Source organism: Rhea americana, unplaced genomic scaffold (genome assembly GCF_003343005.1).
Source record: "Rhea americana isolate MKP2758 unplaced genomic scaffold, rheAme1 scaffold_75, whole genome shotgun sequence".
In the NCBI taxonomy this organism is placed as follows: Eukaryota; Metazoa; Chordata; class Aves; order Rheiformes; family Rheidae; genus Rhea; species Rhea americana.
In genome coordinates, this window is record NW_028186923.1 from 2046609 (window position 1) to 2073185 (window position 26577).

Consider the following 26577-nt stretch of genomic DNA (forward strand, 5'->3'; position numbering starts at 1 on the left):
ACGGTTGCATTCCAGTTTTGTGTTTAGTCACTGTGGACACACACATCACAGAAATACATGTTTTTGTTTCTGGCTGATAGCATCGTTTATATCCTCATGTACCTGWACTTTCTGTAAGTAGCACAGCAACAACATGCAAAGTATTTGATGGTGTAGTGCTCGCAGCCTTGGYGTGGGCATGCTGGGTGCTATTGCAAAACACTTTCCCTTGTGAATGTGTGCGCTTAGTAAATGTTTCCTTTCGATGACATGGGTATTTTTCAGGCTGAAAATACCTATTCTTTATTTCCTATCTATTTTAATGTGAATTTTCCTTTGGAAGAGGTTTGTTTATGATTGGCTCCATTTTCAAAGTCTATAGCTGGGTACATAAATCCACAGAAATTCAACATCAGTGTTAATATTACAGTGAAGGAGATGGACGGTTTTTACTTGTGATATTTATTTTTTTCAAGTACATTGTTGTTATGCTTTTACAGGAAATATTTAGTAATAGAGATTAAACTTAATCTTGGTCTCAGTATTGAAAAGTATTTAATATATTACATTAATTTTTCTTTGTTTTTCTTGCATTTTTTTTTCTCTTTTTTCAAGGAGTCTGGCAGAGGCACTTTTGTGTGCCTCAGAAAATTTTTAAACATTTCTGCCTATTTCTAAGTATGCATATTTGCATGTCAGCATTATTTGCACAGAAGTAGTATTTCCAACAAATATCTCTTTCCTTGAGGAAATTGTGTGTATGCGTACATGTGTTTGTATACATTTTTGGCTTTTAAACAAGCCTACATTAAACAGGAGCTGCTCAAAGGTAAGGAGCTGGTCCTTCAGTTGCATGGCAGCGGTGTCTTTTTAATTTTCTTGTTGTTGTTTTGTTGTTCAGAGTCCGTCTTTGTTTTTCTGGGTGGGAGTTGTGCTCAGACTGCTCTCTCCAGCAATTTCCTCTGCTTCTCACCCACAGAGTTTTGTCCTAATTCAAGGCAAATGTCTTCTCTCAGCAGCTATGAAACATTGGCTCTGTTGAATTAACTGCAAGAAGATGAGCTGGAAATATTGTGGACCTGTTGCCCATTCAGTTTTTATATAAAATGTTAACAGGGCAAGCACAGGAATTACGTTCATGCCTTGAGACTCCTAAGGCAGATTCATGGCTGTTTAGCTCAGAATGAACCTTATAATTAGCCTGACCCTTCCTGAGTTTTAAAAACACGCGTTCTGTTTATACTGGACTGCATACGTTTTTCCCCATAGCTTTAAGCCTTCCTGAATGGAGTTTGCCGCTTGCAAAAATACAGAGGAATACAGCAGAGAAATAGCGCCTGGCTAAGTGCTTTGTCCTAATCTGCTGCTTCTGGGGGGTTTCCCTGGGGGATTTTCCTCTGTAGCAGTTTGCACTCTGGTTATTGAGTTCATACTTTAATGTAACTTGGAGCTATGAAGTTGTTGTTTCTATGTAGTATTTCTTATCCTTGCCTGACTGTATCCTCTAAGTAGAATTACAAGGATCTTATTTGGCATGCAGGACAAAAGAGGAATGAGATTATCTGTAGCAATATACAGGGGAAGGATTTTACTGCTTTTTTGTTGTTTTTACTTTGCTAGCAATAGGAGCATCAGTTTTCCAACATTCACTGGAAACTGTCCAGAAGCTACACAACAATTTATGCCTTCAGATGAAGAATACATTTCCCACTCTCTGCAAATTAAACTCTAGACTAACTTGTGTAAATATTTACTTTTGCCTCACCAGATCAGATTCCTTATTTCCATATTTTTTCTAGTCTCTTTGTCTCCTTCATTCCATTTTAACAGGAAATCCTGTTTGCTAACGCAAAGCCTCCGTTAATTTTTATAAGTTGCTTCTGAATTTGCTTGTATGCTTTATACCACAGATATATGGTGAACAGGTATTTTTTAATTATTAATAACAATTTCTTTGATGGGAGGCTATACTATAGAATGTCTTTCATAGCACATTGGTTGTTGATCTCAGTTCACATGTAATCAGACAGAAGAATACTCTTTAAAATAAATCATGAACTTCTGTAACAAAATGAAGATGTCTTGAACCGCAGAATCACAGAACAACTGGAGTTGGGAGACACCTCTGGMGATCAAGCAGGGTCACCTAGAGCAGGTTTCCCAGGACCCTGTCCAGTCAGGCTTTGAATATCTCCAGCAATGGAGACTCCACCACCTCTCTGGGCAGCCTGTTCCAGTGTCCAACCACCCTTACAGTAAAGAAGAGTTTTCTTATGTTCAAGCAGAATTTCCTGTGTTTCAGTGTATTATGACAAAGTTCAGGACTGTAGAATTAAAAGAATGGTCTTTAATACCTGTTGTTCAACAGGAAGATGGGATAGAAATCACTTATCTACCCAGCATCATATTGTAGTCTTTTGTGATGCTTTGGGCTTTGCCCAGGAATAGATTGTGTGTCTCAGCTGCTTGCTATTTCCAAGGGGACACAAACTTACATTTTGGAGAAGGTACCAGCGAAGAAAAATCAGAAGAATATGTCTGGTCACTGACAGGAAAAGAACCTAGCAATACCAAGCCCTTCGCCACCTGGGAGAAGCCATTTTCATTCCCTAGTCCTTTAAGTACTACTTGATGGATAAATCCATCAGGGATGCTTGGACAAACCATTTTATTTGCATACGTTACCTTTGTGGAGATTGCACACCCTAGGTTTTTTGGTTTCACGTTATCTCCACAAACTGGATGGTCCTAATGGTAAATTTAACAAAGATTTATTCAGCAGAAATTAATGTCTTCTCTTTACGAGATTAGAAAGAAAGATACTTTGTATGTTGTTATTTTCTTCTTAGTGGTTTGATATCCTAATTGGTTCACTCCTCTTACCTGGGAGCCTGAATGTCTCCCAGGCAGTGGACTTGGGTTCAAGCAAGAAAGAGCAGTTCTTCCCTCTTCTTTCGAATGCTTCGCCCACTTCTGAGTCCATTTCCTCTCTTAGCACCTATCCTGCACTGGAGAGCTTTCAGAGTCCGAAGCAGCTTCTCTCTCACATTATTTCCATTTATGTGACATTACATTTTTATTATGCAAGTTGTAAAATGTCGCAAGAGCTCTTCAATGGACTGGGCTTTCATGGACTTTGAGGTTTTTCTCCACTCTTTGTCCTAAATGGCTTTTTTTTTTCCCATGGCCTTGTTCCTTAGGTGCTTAGGGATCGCTTCTGTATTGTCTGTAAAAAGCCTGGTGAACTGGCTGCTTTGTGCTTACTCGGCACYGTTCCAGGCGTGAAGGACTTTACTTACTAAATTGCGTATGAAGCAGCCCTGTGCATTTATTCTGGTGTGACCTCTTGTGCGTTACCAACTTTCTAAAGAGACTAGAAACTATTATTAAAGCCTATGAGCAGTTCAGAGAGCTTCTATGTGGAGTTGTCTGTGGGAGGATGCGAGTAGAATTCTCCTTCCATAACACGCTTTTTTTTTTGCTGTAATAACTTAAGCAATAGGTCAAAACAAGGAAGTGTTGCTAAAATATARAGGAATTAAGGTATAGTTTAAACTTTAAGACTTCAGGTTTTGAACGTAAGGTATTTTCAGATCTGGCCTCTATGAAGGGGTTGTCTTGTAATACAATTGCARTGTTCACATGTGAGCTGTAAAATCCTGTTGTATAAGGAACTTTTGTGTAACATGGGGTTTTAGTGTTTATGGCTTACATTTAATTCTTTAAAATTTAGAACAATAATACATATGGCGTGTGTATGAGTGTGGAGAGTAGGAATGACCCAGAGTATGGCTGAAATGTTTGAGAATTTTCATCGTCAGATTTTTGATCCTTGAAACTGTTTTTCCATCAACAAATAGTGTTTGTGCTTTATCCACCGTTCATTTTGCTACAGTGTGCTTCTGAGCTGGGAGAGTGAGCAGGAAAGATTGAGATCATTTGAATCTTCAGGCTCTGCATAAATTACTTTGAACAGGGCTTTAGATCTCCATTAGTCTTGTATTCAGAGCATGTAGAATATTTTTAAACACTCAGATAACTGAAAATTTTTCTCCTTGAGAATCTCAATAGTGAGTCAGAATTGGGAGGGATGCAATCCTTATTCCTTTTCTCTGTCATATAACTCCATCATAAAACATCATGTAACTGTCCGCTGAGTCAACTTCCACGCCCTGGAAGTGTCCTTTTCTTTCAGTTTTCCATCTCTTTCTTTACATCTTAGCATTAGACTAAGCTTAASTTCATACGCAGAGAGAATACTGAGATTTGCTTCTTTCCTCCCAGATCTCTCTCCTGCTATTCTTTGCAATTGCTGCTAATGTCAGTGTCCTATTCAAGTTTATTGCAGTTTTTTTTTTCTTTTTATGCTTTATGTATCTAGGCAATCTCCAGATTCTTTTGTGGTTCTCCTCTGTCCCTCTTCATCCCCTGCTTCCCCAGCCTAGTGACTGATTCCTTTTGATTTTTACATCTTAAAAAGTTGTGTCTTTCCTCAGTTGTGCATTTCCACCYGTTTTTAGTCTTCAACTCTTCCAAATTATTTCTTTACAAGATATTTAAAATATTGTGTTTGAAATAATCCTTTGACATGGTGTGGCTTTCAGACCTTCCTTGGTTTTGGTTCAGATAGAGATCTGACATTTCTGGAAGAAGAGACATTTGGAGTGTCTCTGACACAAATCTTCCTGTTTCATTGACTTCATTTCCAAACAAATATCACTTTCCTTCTATCTGAATAGACAGCTAAACCTCTCCAAATCTTCATAAAGGTCTATGAAATTTAGTATTTTATTGAATCATTACTGTCTTAATTACAAAAGCCATTGAGAGATGTGCCAGCCTACTAATGAAAGAATTTCACYTTGAAGATACCTTTCCAATTTTACCAATCCTAATGACAGTGGTTTCCTTAAAGCAACTAAACCCACAATTGCTGTGAACTGAGAAGCCTCTCAGGAGGATTTTGTTGTCTGTATCTTTCTTCAGATTATGTATTATAAAGGAAAATAAAAACAAGTACAAATTTKTGCAAGTTATGCTGCAAAATTCCTGCCATGTCTTTTGATGCAGTATGTGTGGAGCATTACCTAAATGCRTGTGTTTTTAGGACTGGAATAGACCACTTCGATCATATGATCTTATGCTGGAGATCTTTCCATTGGAGATCATATGCTCTCCAACATAACCTTGACCATAGGGACTTCCCTCAATCAGTTCCTTCCTCCAGGCTGAAATTTCTGTGGTTGAACTAGAATGTTTAAAACCTCCAATCTTTGATGGAAGTTGTTACTGTCACAACCCTTGCCAAGTTATTCCAGCAGTTATCTACCTTCCCTGTTAAAGCCATGTTGTACTGTGAATGGGCATGTCTGTTCTTACTTGAGCTAGATGACACCAGGAGCAGCATGAAGCCAAGGGTCATCCCCAAGACCTAGGAGTCCCTCTTGTTACCCGAACTCRGCCTGAATGTGCATTCTTGGTAATTCCCAGTTGTCTTTTGGCGTATAACCTGGATGTGCTTAGGARAAGTCTCTGTCTGGTTGATCTAGTCTTTTTTAGTTGCTGCCCAAGGACAAGATCCATCAGGCTTGACAAACAGCTTGGGTTCTTTGTTGCTAATTTTATGCCTAAGATTTTGGCTGCATTAAATCACAGGTTTACTTTTTGCCTTATTTCTTGAAAGATAAAGACAACATTAATAAGATTGTCCTTTTCTGTTTATGAGAAATAATGAATGTGCCATTTGCAAACTTCAACCATAACAGTTCTACTTTGTTGTGTATCATTGATGTGTATAAGTGATGTATATCATCTTCCATGTCATTTCTATATCATTGAAGGTATTTCAGTAGCTTCAGTTAAATAGCTATTGCCCTTTAGAAGGGCCAAGAATATCTTCCTGTTGGACCCTGMTAGAAAGACTGATCTGAAAATTGTGTGGTTACAGGTAGATTTTTTTGAACTGGTCAGATGCCCATTCTTCAATCCATTTAACACATGTCATGTTGCTTTTTATCATTCTGGTTTCTTAATTAAAAAAATTCTACATGGAACAAATATATAAATGACATGCAGAAGTCTGTTACAAGAGTGATACTCGCTTGCCTGATTTTCTTTGTAGTCTCATTAAAAAAAATGGTTTGAGCTTGATAAGGTCTGTTTTTCTATTCTGATGGTGGCCTCCTTTGAATGAATCTCAGAATACAGGTTGCATTATTATGCTCAGGTTTGCTTCAGACTAACTGACGTGTGATTATCCTGGGTCATTGCATTTACTTTCTTAAAATAAGGTACAACAATGCCTTTCCTTCTCACTGCATCTTTAAGTCTGGCCACAATTTTTTTTCATGTTTTTCCTTTTTTTTCCTCTTGGTAATTTACAGCAATTTCTAATTTTCTAAATTATGGTTTTACTTTTACCTTCTAATTTTAATTCCTTCATCTTTTTTTTTTTTTTAAGAAATTTCCATTTATTGCATTTATTTCTTGTATGGGAGAGTGGTGCTTTACGAACTTTTAATCTCTGCTGTAAACTAGACCTTCTGCAGAATAGCGTATTTTTGTTTTTTCCCTCAGTTGTCATTTTTGGTGGATCAGGAAGAAAGTAGTTAAATGACTTCCCATTATGGGCATTTTCACTTCCCTCACCCCAGGCTTTGCAGACTCAGCTTTTTGAAAGCATTAAGTTTGTACGTTCCTGGTTAGAATTTTATTTTGTGTCCCTAAACCATATAATCAAATCACTTAAGCAACCATTGCTCTTTAGTCTGTAATCATTGCTTTATTGATCGGGGTTCAGCCTGGTGTTAAATTTAAAAAAAAAAAAAAAGTTTCCTCTGTATTGAGGGGGTTAAGAAACCAGTGCCTTCATATTTTCTAAAAATCAGGAATATGAGACTTTGAGTTTATCATTCAGACTTGTGTCTTCCTTGTCAGTTTAGTGCATCCACAGCGTGATTTGATGAGCCATAATAGATGCCAGCTGTTATTTCATCTAGCTGTTATTCCAGCCTGTTATTTTGCTTGCTAAACATTGATCCATAAGTAATTCTGTGACTGAGGGCTGGATTGATGTACTAATACATTTTAATTGTTCTGAACATAATTTGTTATTATTATAGACTGTCCATAATCGGTAAGATCAAAGGGTCATGTAGCTCCATAGCCTGTCTGATGGCTGTCAATAGAAAAAAGCTTAGAAAAGGACAAGTATACTGGTAGAAAACCCCATGTTATTGTCAACCTGAGCGGGCTGTCCTCCATGACCATGTCAAATATTTAATTTTCAATTTGATATTTTCAGCCCAGTTTYAGCAGGGCAAAAGTAGAAGTGTGACTTCTATTATATTTTATATTCTCTCTCTCTCTCTCCCTATATATGTATATGTATACACACATATGCATATCTGATCTTACCAGGGGTGTGTGTGTGTATGTATATATATGTGTGTGTGCACACTTATATTTATATATATATATATATATATATATATATATATATATATATATATATATATATCCCTGGCAGGCAGTGGAGATGTGACTACTGTAAAATCTAGTATGTCCTTTAGCAGGCAGTGTTTATTGATGATGAAAGAGCTGTATGAATTAAATTTCATGAAATGCCTTTTGAGGATTGTAACTAAATCCATTCTAATATTCTACAAGTGAAACAGGTATTTCACAAGGTGGTTTTCAGAGCTAGAGATAGAGGACATAATAAGAAATGAATTATTTGGTGGAGAAGTTTAAACTGTTTCCTTTGGGAGATTTTTCTCTTGCTTTCTGGCTGTAATTCCGTGAGCTGTTTTCATTCTTGGTGTGAAAAGTTCCTGGCTGCATGTTGCTGCCCTCATCCTGCTGTGTCTGTGTGACTGATCTCAGGGACTGCTGTCTGGAAAGGATAACTGATAGGGGAAGGAGAGGGTTGGGGCTTTTTTAACCTGAATATTGGTGTTCTGGGCTACGGTCCCACAAACAAGTGTTCTAGCACAGGTGCAAAGTCGATGAACTGTGGCAGGAAAGCAAAACTTTGCAGCGGAAAGCAGCAGTGCCAAAGACAACGTATAGTAAGACTTACCTCCTCGTTGCCACTTTAGAAATGGAAATCAACCACGAAGAGCTTGGTTATGCCATATTCAAGYGCTCTAGTTTGGTTACATTACACTTCTAAATTACTCTAAGGAAGCAAAAATGAGATATAAAGAAGGAATGTTCTTCCTTCCATTTTCTTTCTCCTCCTTTTTCCCCATTCTCTCCATTTTTGCCRGAGAAAATAATTTGCTCTATGGTATTCCAATTCCATGCAAGAATAGTAATATATGTGCATTTTCCTCTTCACATGTATTGAGTAAGTGCATATTTCAAAATCCTATCCCCAATTCTTTTGTTTTATACTTAAATTTCCTTTATAGCCAAAACACTATGTGTTTTGGAAAAAAAGGTTCGAAGTCTTTTTTTGGTCTTTTTCCTCTTCATGAAATAAACTGTATCTTCTGGAGCAGACTGATGCTACGTGTAACCTGTTGCTTCTGCCCCACCGTAGACATCACTAGGTCGGTGCTAGCTGATTATTCTGTCTCCGCAGCACTAGATGGTGCTGATGGCAGCATCTCCGAACTGCGAGTCTTCAAAAATACCAGTGCTTCTAAAAGTAGTGCTGCTATTTCAGGTGAATGACCAGTTTTCAAATCAAAATTTTGATTTGTACAAAAATTTCACTCTGCAAATACAATAGCTGATTATGGGAAGGAAAAGGACGGAAAGTCTATTAATATATTTTATTTCTTTGTTGCCTCTTCCCCTTTTAACAGGGAATGTTCTCAGTTTTTTTGATGAATAGCTGTGAATTAGTGGGAGGTTGACATTTGTTCCCAGGAATTATATTGTGTCAAGGCTGTGCRTGGTTCTATCTGATAACACAAAGAAAAACAGAAGATTCCCGATGCTGGGACAAAGCAGATTTCCTCTGGTCTTGCTTACTCTTTTAAGCAAAAGGTGTTCATAACATTGTCAGGCATGTTGTGTAATCCTGAAAACCCTGAATGTTTCTCAGCTCTTAAAACCATCAGAGAGAATAATCATTTTGGAGTTTTCCCTGATGTYTGGGCCACATTAGCCCAACCGAGATGATCACCACCTTGCTGACGGCATCCTCGTGTGGCTGGGGCGCTGGCAGCCAAGCTGTCATCCTCGRTTTGGCTGCCTGGGCTTGAGCGTGCTGCTGGGTCTGTCAAATTTGAATTCTCCAGCTGAAACTTGAGGATGGTGCAGCATACCTCAGTGGGCTTTTGTGTGGGTTAATTGGATGACTTCAGTACAGCAAAGGTTGTCCTCAAACGTAAGCCGCTAATCTAAGAGAAATCCAACTGAAGAGGTGCTGGAGAATGATAGAATTTCTTGACTTGGCTCTTGAGAGCTAAGATTTGGTCTTAAGAGACATGACTATTTTCTTAGTTGCGAAACGTGTTGGAAAAGCTGTTGCCTTTTCCTGAGACTCTTGACTAACAATAAGGGGACAAATCCCTGCTGCTCTGAGGAACCTACTCCTACGTGCTGCGAAGGCTATGATAGCAATGTTACGTTTTAAGGAAGTAAAAAAATAAAGGCAACTTCCTCAAATTCTGAGCAACATTTCTTTAGGCAGAAAAGCTTTCCAAGCACATTCCTCAGAGCACTAAATTTGTCCCAATTCCAAGAAATATAGGCTATCTATAATATAATACTGCCACTTATTTTTTCAATTATTAAACTGGCGTCAATCTTTTCTAACTGAGTCTGATGAATGAGGAGCCTGCAGTGGCTCCTTGTCCCCACAGCATGCATAACTGAATCCAAAGAGCGACACACTTAAGCAATAGTGGATTTTGTTGGTGTTTATTTGTCAAGACAACCTTCTTACCCTTTAAGGACCATTCCAGTTATGCTAGGAATCTCTGGCTCCAAAAAGAAGCCAGAAGAATATTTTAAATGGAGAAAGCCTTAAAGCAACAACCTTATACCAAGGTTGGGGGGAGTATTTTTGCAAATACTATATCTGGATCTCTAAACACATGAAAAAGAATTTTGTAATCAAGCGTACAAATTAGGSTGGAAACCAGCCTGGGCTATTCAGCCAGCCAGTAGTATCCACTTGATCCAAAGTCTCAGAAGAAGGAACATCGGGAAACTTCACAAATCCATGCTCTGGAATAGACCATTTTGGAGAAAGCAGATTTCAGATTTAATATGATTTCATGCAARTTGTTCTCTGCATTTTACTTGGCTTATTCTATTGTACCTCTCTATGTAGTATTTAAATGTCCTGCTTGTACCCTTCCCCTTTCTGAAGGTACCAGTCAGTTCCCTCTGCTTCAGTGACTATCTCTATGTGTTATCTGCTGACTGAAATCCCTGATTTTTGTATCCAGGAGCTTTATGGAAACATCTGGTCATTGGAAACTACCAAGCACTAGCAATAGTCCTTTAGCCACTGCTACTATTTGCTTCAGGTCTTCCCTTGTGCCTTTGCACTCAAGGTACATACTCCTTATGTATCAAGTGATACCATCCTTCATGTGTGTGGCTCTGCAAGGAGTGACATCCTTGATTCCACATCATGCTGCTGTCTGTCCTCCTGCAAATCTATCCATCAAGCCCCATAACTTCCACCAGTTTTCCTGTGCTGGGAATATTATAGGCTCTGCTCAGCTCTATTGTTTTCCAAATACAACTATCATCTCTCCCAAGCTCACTTTAAATCCTAAAATTATTGCAAGAAAGGTCTGTCTTTGGTTGTATTTGTGAAGCCCTGCACATCTTTGGGTTTGAATATTTGGTACGATCTTGTGAAGTCTACAGTTACAGCCCTTACGTGCAGCATCTGGTGATGCTGTTATCTGAATGACTGACACAGAAGAATTACGGTAGGATTTTTTAATGATGGAGGATTGCTGATTTCCTCAAATTAGTGGAATTAAGAAAGAAAGTCATTGAGATGGTCTTTTCATAAGGCATGAAAAAATGTTTTTTTCTTTATATATGTGTGGATCTCTGACTTTACAGATTATTTGTAAAACTAACATGATACTTTGTTGACCTGAGCTAAAATCTCAGAATCCCAGAATGGGTAAGGTTGGAAGGGACCTCTGGAGATCATCTAGTCCAAGCTCCCTGCTCAAACAGGGTCAAAAATAAATTTGAGAAGCACGCATTATAGTAAAATGCGTAAACTCAACCCCCAAATACCCAAACATTGTGTCTTATACTTTGATTCTTTCTATACTAAGCAGTGAGGTCACCGAAGCAAAAATTACTAATAATAAGGAAGGAAAATAACTATATTGTATGAGCTCTGAACTTAACAATTGCACTTTAATGAATATATATTGGTTATGAATTAAAAATGCATGCATACCATTAATTCTGTTATAGTTTGACTTTTAAGTACTTAGCTATGAAAATATGATATCCTTCTCATCATTTATTGTATAGAGTATCTCTATAATTCAAATTCAGCTATTGTTTATCCCAGGTGTTAAAAATAAAATAAAATAAAATAAAATAAAATAAAATAAAATAAAATAAAATAAAATAAAATAAAAACTATGTAACTGTTGTACGTTGCATTGCATTTCTAAAAATCTATTTAAGTTTATGTATATAGTGAAGTACCTTTTCTGACTGGATTGTCTATCTGAAAGTATAACTGTGAATATTTTTCTGTTTTTTTTTCCACAGTTTGTTTTCTTTGTTATCCAAAAAACACAACAAAGTTTTGGAGCAAGCCACACAATCTTTAAGAGGATCCCTCAGTTCGAGTGACTCTCCACTTCCCGATTACGTGAGTATCGAGCTTAAATGTTCTAGTAGGTGCTTCAGAAGGTGATACTTCAGGAAGTGATACATCCCTAAATCTGCAAAGATCTRTCAGATGTGTGACAACTAAGCAACGACCAGCACCAAAATACAGGAACGTCTATGAATGCCATCATGTCTGAAACTTTGTTTAAAAAAAAATTACATTTACAAATGGCAAAACCGCAACTATTCATAGCTAAGAAACTTACTGTACGCTGTCAACTTGCAGTTTCCAAGACATTTGCATGTCAAGATATTTGTACTATGCAGTTAAAAACYGTATTTTTAAGAACAGGACTTTGCAGGCATTTGCAGTATGTTAAAATGCCTACTTATGACTGAAAACAATTCCCAGTGAGGCTTTGAAGGAGCACTGCAGTCATAGATCAAATTGGCATATTCTGAACATTTTTATGTACAAACAGCTCTTAACACTAGTCTGCTAAGCCACTACCCACACATAGTCCATGATTTTGTAATTTAATTGCATGGTTGTTGGAAAATCTCTAGCTTCATTACAAGGCAGAGACTTATAAGGACTTAACATCTTTGTACTACTTAAGTGTCTTTGGTTTATACTCATTTGAACTTTCATATACTATTGTGTAAAAAAGTTATCTTGATTTTTTTTTTTTTTGGTTGCTCTGAATTTTTGAGGATAAAAATGTAACCCCTATTTTGGGAGTTAATACATGTTCCAGGACACACCTGTCTGAGACTTTACATATTATAATACTCTATCATTAAGTATAGAAGTTCTGAAAAAAAAAAAGATTAATTTTATATAATAGTTTAATAACATTAATTTAATTCATCTARCAGGGTTTCTTAACCTGCATCTCTTAGTTATTATTGTTGGCACGCACCATAGAAACTAGAGGCATTCTGCAGTTCAGAGACAGGCTGATTTATAAATTGCTTGCAGCTTTTTCTTATATATCCTTGCTACCTTACCATGTCTTAAATCATAGTAAGTTCCTTACAACACCTGTGATTTTAGGGCCTCTGATATGTCTCTCAGAAGGTGCTATCTCACCTTTAATTTCTTAGCTGCTTTGGAAATCCAGATGTTCCAGAAAGATGCTCCTCACAGTTGCCTCTATTTAAAGAGGAGGAGGAGAGGTACTGCTTCTGTTTGGCTTGTGAGATGATACCCAAGCTGTCTTTAAGCTCTTTCACTGGCATGGACATGAACTACCCCATGGCCCGTAGCCTTCGGATACCTTGCAGAGCATTTGACGTGGCAAATGGCCCTTCTCCTTGGGTTCAGTTCTCCTTCARTATACCCTGATGATGTAGCAGCGCTCTTGTGAGGACTCCCATATTCTGGCTGCGTTAAGCATTTCTGACTGTTTGGATTGGTAAGGCACTTGGGCTGTATTTCTTAGCGGTGATTAAGCGCAATGTCACGTCACGTCCTGACTCAGGCATTGGCATCGCTACGTATTCACCTTCCTCCTTTGATCTCCTGGTCCTTCATTGATCTGTCTTGGACAGTCACGGTGTTTCWGTTGACTTCCATGCCAAAGTGATGATGCTTCAATGTATGCTGAGACGTTGTGGGGCCTAAGTCAGACACTTTCAGATGCCTAGACAGTAGGGCCAATATTTTTAACACTGATTTCTATTCCCGATGCAGGGACTAGTTATATGTGGCCCGTTGCCTGAGGGAGGATATTGGTTTTATGTAAAGAGACCCTTAGATTTGCTCACCTAAGGAAACAAGTTACCATCCCAAAGTTCAKAGGAAAGAAAACAGCATGATGTGTACATAATATATTCATGTATGTGCACACACACAAATGCATACATGCATGTGCATATGTATTTGCAGGTGTGTGTGCATATATGTTTGTGTATACAAATACATATTTGTTTGCATATAAAAATTTAGTCTTTGAAAACTATATTTTATAATAGATCTTGGACTCTTTTGCATACTTGGATGCCAACAGTGCAGCCAAGGAGAGAAGCCAGGGTGCTGTGGGGAGCAGGCATGGAGGCATCTCCTTACAGGTGGTGGCTGCTGAGAACTGAAGATTGTGAAGCGTTCTTGGGTCGATGGTTAGATAGTTAGATACTTCGCTGAATTTATTCCTTTTTATTGTTAGGATGACGTTTGTCAGGAGAAGGACAGCAGCTATTTTTAGGGAAGAATAGAATAGCTGAAGTTCATTGCCTGTATTTTGAAAGAAGATTATGTACTTTTCTGCATGGCTTTTATTCCACAGTTACTCAGGTTCCAACTCAGTCTGAGGCATACTCAAACTGATAAAAGTTGAGGCAAGGTTTTATTTACTTAGCTCAAGTATCGCAAGCGTAGTCTGCTTTTGAAAATCCACCTTCATACTGTATGTTATCTGAAAGTGTGTTAGATCGGTGCAAGAATGCCCCAGGAAGTTTAAGGATTGAAGATTCTAGAAACTGAGATACAGAAACAACCAAATCTGAAGTCCATAAACTTGTAATGAGTGAAGAAGGATTTTCTTTTTCCATCTCTCTGTTCCACCACTGTCTACCAGCATGGAAAAAAAAAAAAAAAAAAAAAGATGATGCTGTGACTGCTTTCTCTACCCTAGATTTATATCCAGAGGTTTAAATCAGACCAGTCCTACATAMGTTTTAAATATGCAATTCTCATTATTTTTAATTCACTTTCATACAGGACTTTTTCTTGCTGTGTTCTCTAATCYGAAAGTGAATTTGCATGGTACAAAGCACACACAGGAGTGAATCGTACGTGAAACTGTTTTATATGTTGCTTATGTTCTCATCTTCCTTTGCATATCTTTCTACTCATTTGTGAGTACTAGGCTTTGAAAATTAGTTGTGGTAAATAGCATATGTCCTTTCATAGGGCCATGAAGGAAATGGGAGGGAAAAATCAACGTGTGTATTCTTTAACTGAGCCCTGTGCATTTTGCACATCACGTGAGGCAGAGGTCCAGTGGGTTAATATACTGCGATACAGTGCGCCTGTGCACGTTTTGGGGACTTYAAAAAAAGAAAAGGGTAATGGACATGGGGTGTTCCTGCTTATTGAAGCTAGATCGGGTCCCTTGTCCAGTGCACAGCAAAGCCTCGACAGTGTAGTCAAGAGAAGGTAGTGAAGGGAGGTGGCCTGATGGGGATGGGGACACGACACAGGTGTAGGAAGATGCACTCAGAGGCAGCAAGAGGGGAGGCGAGGGGAATCCCACATGCTGGTGTTGCTSCCAAAAAGCTGCGTCATCAAATAAATCCCATCCTGAGACACAGGCTACTTGGTTAGACTACTCAGTCTATGTCGTGCCGGTACTTTGCTTACTAGTCGTTTAATAAGTTTCTTAATAGGCAATRTTTTCATGGGAGCAATTACCTGTTTTGAAATAGCACACTTCTGGCAGATTGTCCCCGGCCACAAGTATCTCCAGACTTGAAGAAATGTGAAAAATCCAATTAGATTGTTTATAGCTTTCTTACGTTCAGTGAAAGCACGTTTGCTGAAGCTTTTAATGAGCAAGATAGCCTGTAATTAAAATAATTGAGAATTGTGAGTTTTTCAGTCCAAATAAAAAAAAATACTGAAGTAAATATATCAAATCTTTGATATTTTTCTTACATCCTAATGTAATTTGTGAAATTGTAAGTATGTARCAACATAACCAGAGGCACGCTGACTTCCCGCAGAAAGCAGTACATAGACCTGTTTTTGGAGTTGCAATATGCCCAAACTATTTCTTTTTAAGAATTTCATAGCATTGGATATGAGTTTCGAGCACTTCAGCACTTGGTGTACCACAGCTGGCAAAAGGAATCCTCCTTAACTATTTCTTGGGAGGGAGGGAGGGAGGTATTTTGTATTTTAGCAAGCTTATGGCAAGGGTTCAGAATTCTCTCCCAGGTTTAATGTAGAAATTTCTTTTATGTAAAACTTGAGGAAAAAAATCAAATGTAGGAAYGGTTTTGTATTCTAATGATTTGACAAGCGTCATCACCTGGGTCTTCAATATATATTTGGCTACATAACTCAGATTTGTTTTCTGAATTTATTTCAACATAATTTCATGCAATACGGACAGGGGATTTTATGGCAGTAGGAGCTCGACCTTGTTTTCTTGGCAGTAGACTTGAGGACTTTGTTGAATGAAGACTCTTGTCTCTCTCTCTGCATACTTGCAGACTCATTCACCACCCGCGATAAGGTTCACAGTTTGGAGCACCCAGGCGCTGCTGTTTGCTGAGAGATCCCAAATCCTAGGTCTTTATTTTAGGATAGCTAACTAACATTCATTGGGATTTTACCTGCAGCTCGTTGTTGGTTAATGAAATAGTATAGATTGAAAATAGCTTAGATAAGCTTGATTGCTAGCCACATAGGAAAATTTGTCAAATTCATTTCTGTTTAACTTTTTGTTTTGCTTTCTAAATATTGGCTATAAAAATCAAATGTAGTTTTCATTCCAAATATGGCTTAAACAAGAAAGATTTTAAATAAAATCCCAATTAGTGCTGAGACGTACAATTACTTCCTATACAGGACTGTCACCTGAGCACTTGAACGATGGAGGAACTTTGTCAGTGGTGGAAACAACGCAGCATAGGTGCGCTTTTTGTTTATAAAACGCTTCTCCTTTGAATATATGAAGAGCCATCTTTTAAACTGCTGTCCAGAATCGGCTCTTTCTGGGTTACTCGAGAGCTAGAAGGGAGTGCCCGCTGGTGATCTGAAGGGAGATGTTAAGGGCTGGTGGATGCAGGGAGCTGAGCGTAGAAGTCTGCAGCAGCGGAGCGGGGTGGGTTTGAGCGCTGCTGATCAGAGCCAGCTTCTCTTTTCCTGCCTCCTTCCCGATCCTGCCAAGCGTACCTGCTGCGCGGGGCTAGCGCTCCGGGAAGGCCTGGGGTTCAACAGGCAGCAATGAATTCGTCTCTCGTATTAATACACGGAACTGCATTTTGTATTTGTGCGATCGGACTTCCGCATTTCTTCTTCCTCTCTTTTCTTTCGCAGTTTGTGCTCCATAGTGGACTAAATGAAGTCCAATATTTAGATTCTTCTTTGATTTTTRTCCTTGATTTATATGGCAAATAGAAAGCAGCTGTCTGTTTAAGCATCTAATTCTTGAAACTTTTGAGGCCCCTCAAGCGTCATCTGGAAATAATGTAGCTTGTAAAACAAAGCTAAGAAGAAAAAGCAATGTTTGTTTTATGTGGGATGAATGACTTCAGTTGGGGTCCTTCTAATTCGGCCATTATGAGGGTTATTAAAAAGCAGTATTACAAAAGTGATTTCAAAAAACAGATTTTTCTTTTTTTTTGTAACTTTTATCTTGTTATTACAGTTGATTATATTCAAAGCTGCAAGTATTTTCATAAATGGTTCTTCATTCCAGTTTCTCCAACACAGAACCAAACTAACCTCTGCTATACRTGGGTAGATGTTGAATGGTTCTCATATTTCATTTATTCTCTAGAAAGTAATATCTTTTGTAAGTAAGGTCTACGTATTTATCTTGTAAATTTGGGATTGCTATAGAGTAGTTGAAATATCTGTGAACTGGAATATTAGGCATCTTTTAAACATGATGAAACAAATCTAAAACCTATAAATTTGGGGCATTCAGTTATAATACAGTGGATGAAAGATGACAGTACCATACATCCAAAAGAATGAAGTAAGCCTTATTTTCAGTATGTGCAATTAGTCATGGCTTTGCTAAACAACTAAAGCAAAGTTAATGTTCTGGAAACGTCTAATATTAACAACATTGTACTAAAATCTTCTACCCATGATATTTGTCTACCATTGCATTCTAAATATATAAATTGTAAATATATAAATCCTCTTCTGTCCCCTTCAGGGCACTGAGTCGTCTTTTTCCATGTAATAGTTTGATCTTTCAGGCAAGGTTATGGRGTCTTCTGATGCAGACATATTTTCACAGAGGATGGATGGCATACGTGCCAAGAGTTAATGATTTTAGCCTATGCAGCATGTAACAAACAAGTATTTCATTCACTATCAATATGAACAATATTCAAACAGTAAATAAGAGCTGTGTAGTGTTTTGGTGTCCTAAAACACATTATGTGTTTACATAGATATGCTGCAGCTCTACCTTATTTTTTTTAATTGTCTGAAGAAATGCAGATGCAGACCTCTGCCACCAAAGATAAAGTTTTCCTAATGTTAATGTTTTTTAATGTTAATTAATTTTCCAATGATAATGTTAAATGTGTGCTATAGTTATAATGTTCAGAAATAGTCTTCTCCAGGGTCATCCAACGACTGTACTAATGATGCAGAAATAAAATTAAACGAACTTCCAAATAAACTGGTTAGACATTGAGTGAGTTAGTGGGACGTCATTAATATTGTTTAGCTGGTAGTCTGTAAAAAATACTGCTTATCAGTAGTTGTGCTGAGCATACTAAGTGTGTGTGAGATCTTTTGCTGCAGTTGAATAGACCATTGGCAGAATGAGGAACTTTTAYCAAATTGCATTAAGACTCCTTATTGACAGATGTCCGTATTTGACAAATACTGACAAGAAAAGCTGAGGTCATTTATTTTATCATAACGTTTCTTCAAAATTCAGAAGCCATGTAGTCTTTAAAAAAGCATTTCAATCTTWCTTTTCTGTACCTTTTCTTCCATTTTTGTATGTAACTAAGAAATTAGGKATGGGGTTTTTTGATTGTATTAGCCATGCACAGTTAGCAGGCTGACTTAGAGGTTCCACATTTTTCCACATTTTTAGATCCTTTTGTTGGCTACTTTAACAAACTTCTTCAAATACAATTATAAAGAAAATGCTTTTTTAGGATGTTTTTTGTTGGGAGGTGGTGTATGGTGATGTTTGTAATGGTTTTCTTAAGGTGTGTGGATTCTGGCAATTTAGGTTGCACTCAATAAGAAGGTTGCCTTGTTTTGTGCTAACTTCCCATCTTTCTGATTACCCTGAGTTGATGACTTTGAGCAGAAGTGGTATTTTCAGTATCAGGTTATTCTTGGGTATGTCTATCTCCACTCCAGTATTGAGCCAGAGGCCTATAAATACATTTGCTAAGTATTAGTCATTCCCACCTCCAGATGAATTATATTTTAGTTCACAGAATATTACTCCTACCTAATCCCCCTATTTTTATATTATCAAAAGATGGCATTTTCAGAATAGACTCAAATAACCAATCTAACCCAAATCTAAAGCAAGCGCTTTTATTTAGTAATAGCAAAATTTTTCAGTTCTGTCTGAATTTTTAATCAGTTCTTCCCTTGAAATCAGTTGGGAACTTTCCTGAGAAGAGTCTGCATAAATTATCCTTGAACAGAAAGAACAAACTATCCTAAAATTCTGCAGCAAAGATACTGGTGGAGTTCGGTCTGTTTAAACTCTTGAATATTAGTATGGAGGACTAATGATTTTTGCAGTTGGTCTTTGAGTTGTTGTCTCTATGCTAATATGCTTGTGGTCAAAGGATTTTTGGACAAATATGTTGTAGTTTGCAAATCCACAAAAATGTTCTTCATTTACCGTACAGAAGTTCCACAAAAGTCTCGTTGGTCTCCTGTCTTGTGTGTTACATTGTACAAATTGTATTAAACYTTATTTCTCTTATAAATCCTCTTTGCTTGGGAAAGTACCACGTTTACTATCTGCAGTTTATTTTAGAATATTCAATGTTGCAGCAGATGATTTTAGGGCAATTTGCTTTAAAAATTTTGATTCTTTAAATTAACAATGCATGGAAATAAATTTCTAGAAGTGGAAAAAACCTCTGACATTAACAGGGAGATCAGTACATGAGAATGTGCCATCCCTGCACAATACAAACGGCTACTAACGTCTTGTAAAAAGCCAATTATTTTGGTCATTCTGCACAGCTGAAGAAAACTAAATGTTAACTTCAARGGTTTATTTTATTTTATTTTCTTATTTTCCTTTTCTAATAGTTACATAGTTATAGGACGTGTTATCAATAATTTGCTGAATAGGGTATAATTGGCACTTGTTTGCATCTTTATACACAGAAGAAGTGTTTTGGATAAGACTTCTGATAGGAGTTAGAAAGGGAAGGTGATTACAAGTAAACAAGTTGTGAGAGTTTGCTTTAAAATGAATGAGACTTGTCCCCAGATGTAATGATGGAATTTTGTGCATTGATTTAATACTGTGCGTCTGCTTGTCTTGCATTTGAGAAAATTGATGCAAGGTATTGATTTTGGAAGAACCTGAAGTGTGGTTCAGCATAAACTGTAGACAGAGCATATCACCATCAAGAGTCCTCTCCATAAATACTATTTATTGTTACCTTGTAAGCCAACAACGTTTGATTAATGGAGAATTTTGAAGTGTCTGGATGAAAAAAGTGACAGGATTGATCTTCAAGAGCGTCTTTCCTTGTTGGGTTTGTCCTTAGCAGGCTTTGCATGTGTGTGCATCCTCTTCCTTCCTGTGGGTGGGTTGTTCAGTTAACTTTTCGGGAAAAGTTCCTAATTGCATGTGGTTGGCGTTTGTCAAACCTCCAGACAAACACAAAAAATTCAATACAATAGCTCTCCAGCATGGAGCATTTGTGAAAAGAGTGAGATTTATTTTTGTACTTTTCTGTGTATTTTGACGAGGTGGTAAAGCAACTTTTTAGTGTTCCTAAAGCAAGGCTTCGATGGAGAATTGTAACACTTGAGAACCAGAAGTATGTTACCATATGTTATAAACATCTCAGTAGGTCTTTTCTTTAAACGTAGAGCCATGTAAAGAAAAGGAAATGGACACGGAAGAAAATGTGTTCAACCCATTTTAGGCTGTGCTTGATACCAAATATTTAGTTTTCCTGTTACTTTTCCTGCACGAGCTRTTTGTGAAACATTAGAAGTTTTGCTGTGTTGCCTTTTATTTCAGACTACTTCTCTTCATATTTTACAGCAAGGACTAAGCAGTGAGGTTTTGGAAATCTTTCATTCAGATGTTGTCTTAAAAAAAAACCCATTTATATCAAAAGGCACTATATAGGTATGAAAAAATAGCATTACAGACCTCTTCAGGGATCAATCACTTGGAATTTGAGAAATCTATCTTTAAAAAGACAGCTAGAGGAGGAAAATGAGAGAACTGCAGGTAAAACAAGAGTTAGTGACTTTAAAAAGAAGAATATGAGGAAGGTAGCGTGCTTCAGGCTGTGGATGAATCAGTATAAAAGCATTCACCTGTCAAATTCCTGCTCAAATCTGTCTGATCTGGAACAGACCAAAGTGGAAAAAGTGACCGTTTTTGACCTGTGCAGAGCTACGTGTATTCCAGCTGTGTCCGGTTTACAGAAGCGCAGGCACCTCGACTTACAATTTGTTATCTTGGAGATATTAGCCCTCTGAACAGCATACTTCAGTGTCTCATCGAGGGCAGTTCTTGCACTAATGTCCATCGTTAATGGATGTCCACCTACGCTATCAGGCAAGCTAACTGCTGTTAATTGGGAGTGTGGGTGGCCGAGGGACCCGCTGATGGGATGGAGGAAAGTAGAAGTCTTTAAAAAGATGAGTCAAATAAGTTTGAAAGACTGTCTGTCAATGAAGTGAGGAATAAAAAGGTTTCACTAAGCAGAATAATTGAAACGGGCAGGAATTCAAAGCCCAAAATACCCTGCAAGGGCTGGTTCCTCTCCTGCTGCTCATGGAGAACATCACACGAAGGAAAATAAGACACTTAAATTTCCTCTAGTGGATGATCAAATCACCTAGCCTGAAGAGAAGTATTAAAGAAATGGAGAATAGATAATTTTTATTTTATTGATCCCTATGGAAAGCRATGGATTCTTGTCCTTTGTGGACCAGCTTTGGGGGGAAACCTGTCAAAATTTGGAGTGTGCAGGAGGAGAACTTTAGGAAGAGTCTCTATTTTTCACATGTGTTGAATTYCGTAAAGTCACCCTAAGGTTTTTCACAGACATAATTGGAAAGAGAAACTTCTATTTCCCTTTCATGTAATTAGTGATTTCTTTTAGGTTTCTCCTTTCTTTGTGGTTTAGGAGCTAAAAGAGGTAGAGGAAGACATTGCTTTCGTAGCAGGTTTTGTAAATATGAATTCTTTTGCAGAGTTAATTAGCTCCAGGATCAATAACCCCAAAATTGGACAAAAAGTAACACCTGTTAACATGTTATGAATGAGATGAAGACATGACAGTTAACTGTCATCACATAGTCATTTATGTGAACTTRTAATTAAATTGTATCTTAAAACACATACGCCCATTAGAATAGGGGGATGTTTTCAATCTTTAAGATGGTGTCTGGCTTTTGAGGGTTTAACCTACAACTTTAGTTTTAAAGAAAAGCAAGAGAGGGGTTTACATTAACACATAAATTCTCTCTCTCTTTTTTTTTCCTTGAGATTTATGTAAAAGCCAACATAATATCATCTTACTTTTTAACAGAGGAAATAAATAAGTGTTTTGGTCATTCTCTGCACTAGATTTCTGCCAGTAAAATACCAAATATCCCATTTCAGGGAACTGTCTTTTAAAGCCTTCCTAAAGAAAAAGGTTGTGGTCTGCTACCTTTACTTAATCCTGCTCTGTTATTACCTSCTGTGCTGCTGGCAGACGGATGGGGTTGACGGGCTGGCTGCAGTCAGTGTAGCTGATGGTGTGAGCTGCAGCCTGCTCCTGAAGCCTGTGACTGTTTCAAGGACTCTGTATTCTGCTGCATTTTTCGGGATAYGAAGTTGGTGCGGTGTGTACAGAGCCTGCTCTGCTTGAGCAATTGTGTGCTGCTTAACCCATGCACGAGGTCTTAAAGAAACCCTTCAAACTCTTCACAAATAACAAAAAAAAACCCATCCTATTCTCTTAAAAAAAAAAAAAAGGATGAATTGCAACATTGCAAGTTATATATATATTTTTAATTGCAACATAAAGTCTTAATAATTATGTGTGTTCACTCTTGCTAAAAGTGAAAGAGTAAATGCATGCTGCAGTTCCTAAGGGCAAGTCTTTAAGCTCCTTACTAGCRATTTATCCACAGCACTTAAGAAGAAATCAGGTGCTTACTCAACTCAGAGGAAAAAGGCAAATTGTTGCCTGAACAAATAATTCCAAGTTTTCCTRTTCCCACACTAATCTTTTAGATTTTGATATATCAAAACCGTAGGAAGGCTCTTTTCACRTTGCCCTGGGAAGAAGTTTTATTAAGTTTTCCTAAAACATAACAGTATWTTTTGCAATAAATTAGCCATCTCACTTCACCTTTGACTCTTAATTAGAATTAATTAGAAAACTTAGCCTAGTTTGTAGGTAAATAATCATAAGCACTGACAGGATTTTGCTACAGAAGAGTTGTCYGACTCCGTGCTGGATGTACAACGGAGATGCACAAGTGCTTTTCTCTTCGAGCGCCGTGGTCTGACACCTTGCCTGCGAGTGTCACTGCTACGCTTTGTGAACCAGCTATGCAAAATAAGCTTAGTCCCAAAGTAGGTGAATCTTCATAAAAGTTTCAGGAAATTTTACTACATTTAGTTAGCAATGCAGTTTTTATCCATCTTTCTATGAAGAGTGTTTTGCTTTAATATGTGAAACATCTATTGAAGTCTTTATTATAAAAGGATTGATTATAAATATCTCTTTTTTTCATTTTGGGCTGTGTACCTATGTACAGAGACTTTAAGAATCTCTCTATATTTTTTTAATCTCAGTTAAATCTTCATTTTTTGGCATTATTTAATGCTATGGCTGTGTCCTTCCCAACCATTAGACAGGAAGTTGAGCAGTGTCATCAGCTTCAGTGTTTATCAGAATAGATGCAGGACCCTTATCAGTATCCTGGGGAATGCACTTTAAAAATAACTGGAATGTAGTAAAGACAACATTTAATCTCAAAGTTTCTCCATTCATGTGCTTTGCCTGCAGCCAGCTCTGAAAAGTCTGCTGCTCATCTCCTTCCTATTTGCTTTTTCTTTAACCTCGGAGAATGGGTCTTGAAATTCAGTGCTGGTGATTTTTCAGACCAGTCCTAGGCTTAGTAGAATAAAAGATAGTACTAGTAGCAGTGATCAGTTTTGAAGAGGTGGTAAGGTAAGAGAAAACAAATAAAAACACATCATTACACCTTTCGAAAGGGTTTTCTTAGGGGTCTTTTAGATGTAAGTGACTTCAGAAGACCAATAATCCCATTTTTCGTTTGACTATGATAGCTTTCTGACATCCTTGTTTGTCTATCCTCCTGAATTTTCAAAATATTTAATAGCCTTTAAAGAATTCAGATAGGTGTAGYATGTATGCCATCTGGTCTCAGAGAGAGTTGCGTGTCTGAGTTAGTTTTCTAACCATGCTGTCATGCGCTAGGTTATCAGAAGAATTAAAACGTGTAAAATAATGGCTGTGAAGTAGCATATTCCTGCTCTTAACAGTTTGGGAATCTTGTATCATCATCCCTATCAAGTGTCTTAYTGTCTGAAGCCTGAAGCTCTTATCCTGCACAGCTGGTATTTAAGGAGTGCATCAAGAGTTGCCTGCGTACAYGCTTTTCCCTTCTGCGTGAGTAGCAGCCGGCCAAAACAACCTTACTCGTTTGTTTGTTTTTAATCACGTCCAATATTGTCCGGAGGTTGTTTATCACCGGGTAATGTCACTTCATTGATTTCTAGCACTTCATTTTATCCCTTGCAGCTTTGTAGTGGGGAAGAAGAAAAGAGAGAGACTGGTGAGACGGCACCTGTGGGGGGTTTTATGCCACCAGTTACCTAATAATTTACCAAATTAATCCTCAGGAACAAAGCTCAAGAGCAAATAATTGCTTTCTCCTGCATACTGTATTACAGTTTTTTTTAAATGCTTGTGAAAAAAAATGCGAGACCAAGCCTTTCCAGTTTTCTTCCTTGTATTTCATGGTGACTTTCTATTAATGTCTTATTCCACTTAGTTTACCTTTGCAGGAACTTTTTCGTGTTTGAGCAAATCAGTGTTCTTGCACTGACAGCTCATCAGGGGAGTGCTAGACGGCCTCTGCAGTAACACCGCTTTGCTTGGGTTTAGTTTTTTTTCTTTTTTGACATTTTCCCAATTTGTAATGACTTGAAATGTCTGCTCGACGAACTCCTCCTCGCTTTCTTGTACCTCACACAGAAATTGCAAAAGCAGTTTTTGCCCTAAGGGCAGAAGCATAAAAGCTTAGAAGAAAGGCTTTGCGAGAGGGGTGAGGAGAAGTGACTTCTGTGTGCTCCAAGTGGCTCATTTCAGGAAAAAATAGGCAAAGAAATAAGTATTTCTCTGATTAGATTAGTACAGAAATAATGGAAATTTTGGTGCGGTCCATGTTTATTATTGAGGACTTGGATTCCATAGTCTCAGTCAGGATGTTCCTTTCCCTCAATACAGCTCAAATGGATAATAATGGTATTTTCAGTAGGACACAAGCAGGGTCAAGCCAGTGAAGTTTTTGGACGTCACGGCAAAGATGCTGAACGGCTTTGTATAACCAGTGAGGCACCAGCACAGAATTTCTGAATCCTGATTTGGGGCAGCTGACAGCTTTAGTTAGAGAGAGGCATTTATTCGGTTGGTTTTGATACTTTCTCAGCTCGTTTCTTAGACAGCTAGTTTCTCAGGGGAACCTGAGAGTGCCACCCTTGGTACTGTTGTTACTTTGATTGATGCTGTTTGGTTTAAATGGTCTTTTTGCTTTCTTTTTGCACAACATAATATTTTTGAGCAATCACGCTAGGCTTATTTCTTCTTCCTGATGGAAATATGGGCTCCTATACTCAGATATCACACGGGGTAAGAAGAATGACAATCCTCTGTAAATGGGTATGATATAATAAGGATTGATATGATAATGGCTCTTAAATCTGGACTTCTAATACATACTAAACACAAACATCTGAAGTTTTGTTATCAGCTGTAGCTGCCTTCAAAAGATGTCAGGTATTCCTGTTTGGAGACTCATTTGCTTAAGAGATTTCTTTAAGTAGCGCTTACATATTCAATGCAAAAAATGTGAAGCCCTCTGTGAAAGTTATGTAAGACCTGCTATGTAATTTTAAAAAATGAATTAGGAAAGGTAGAAGTTTCAGTTCATGTACCAGTAACTATTACATAACACCTCTTAACAATTTTGCTGGTGACATTTTACAGCTAAGTTACATGTGTTGTGCTTGAATCAGAAATGTTTTTGCTTGAGTAGCATCTCTAAAGTTCTCGAAGTCTAGTATAGGTAGACAGGTTCTGTTAATTAAAAACTATATCGTAATGATCTATTTATCTTTATATGGTAGAGTTAAGGTTGAATGTGGAACTTTTCCTTTCCTGTTAAACCAGTCAAACTAAAAAAAAAAAAAAAAAGAAAAAAAAAAACACTTCACATACCTCTAGGGAATACTGCTTAATTTCAATGAGAAATAGTGAGTCTGTAGAGAGTCTCCTGTCGGCATCAAGAAACCTTCATTAATATTTCACGCATGATTTGAGAAAAATACAGATTCACAAAGTTTCAGCTTCAACTTTCTGAGGACGAATATTATCATTAATATTTTCCCTAGCAACAGTTGCCTCCCAGGTTTTGTGATACCCTGTAAGATGACTAGTCTAGTTCTACTACATAGTGCTTGCTTTTTGTTGTAAAGTTGCTTGTGGCTTGGAAATACCGTGTTCTTGAATAGTCTGCCTAGCGCTGAGTCCATAGCTGGTGCCTGTCGGGTTTTCTGAGCGTTGTGGTGGGTCCCCTCACGCGGGAACTTCTGATGTGCTTAGACCAGCCTCTTAAGCTTGACCTTGGGTAAATGCCTT

At 37.7% G+C, this 26577-nt stretch overlaps 1 protein-coding gene across 1 annotated transcript in view; it reads left to right on the forward strand.

The window, feature by feature from the left end:
• Positions 1-26577, forward strand: part of DYM (dymeclin) — a 211303-nt gene that overhangs the window by 141219 nt on the left and 43507 nt on the right. Inside the window, exon 14 of the mRNA XM_085322185.1 lies at positions 11698-11800. Within this exon, the coding sequence (XP_085178311.1) occupies positions 11698-11800 (103 nt within the window). The remainder of the gene's footprint in view (positions 1-11697; positions 11801-26577) is intronic.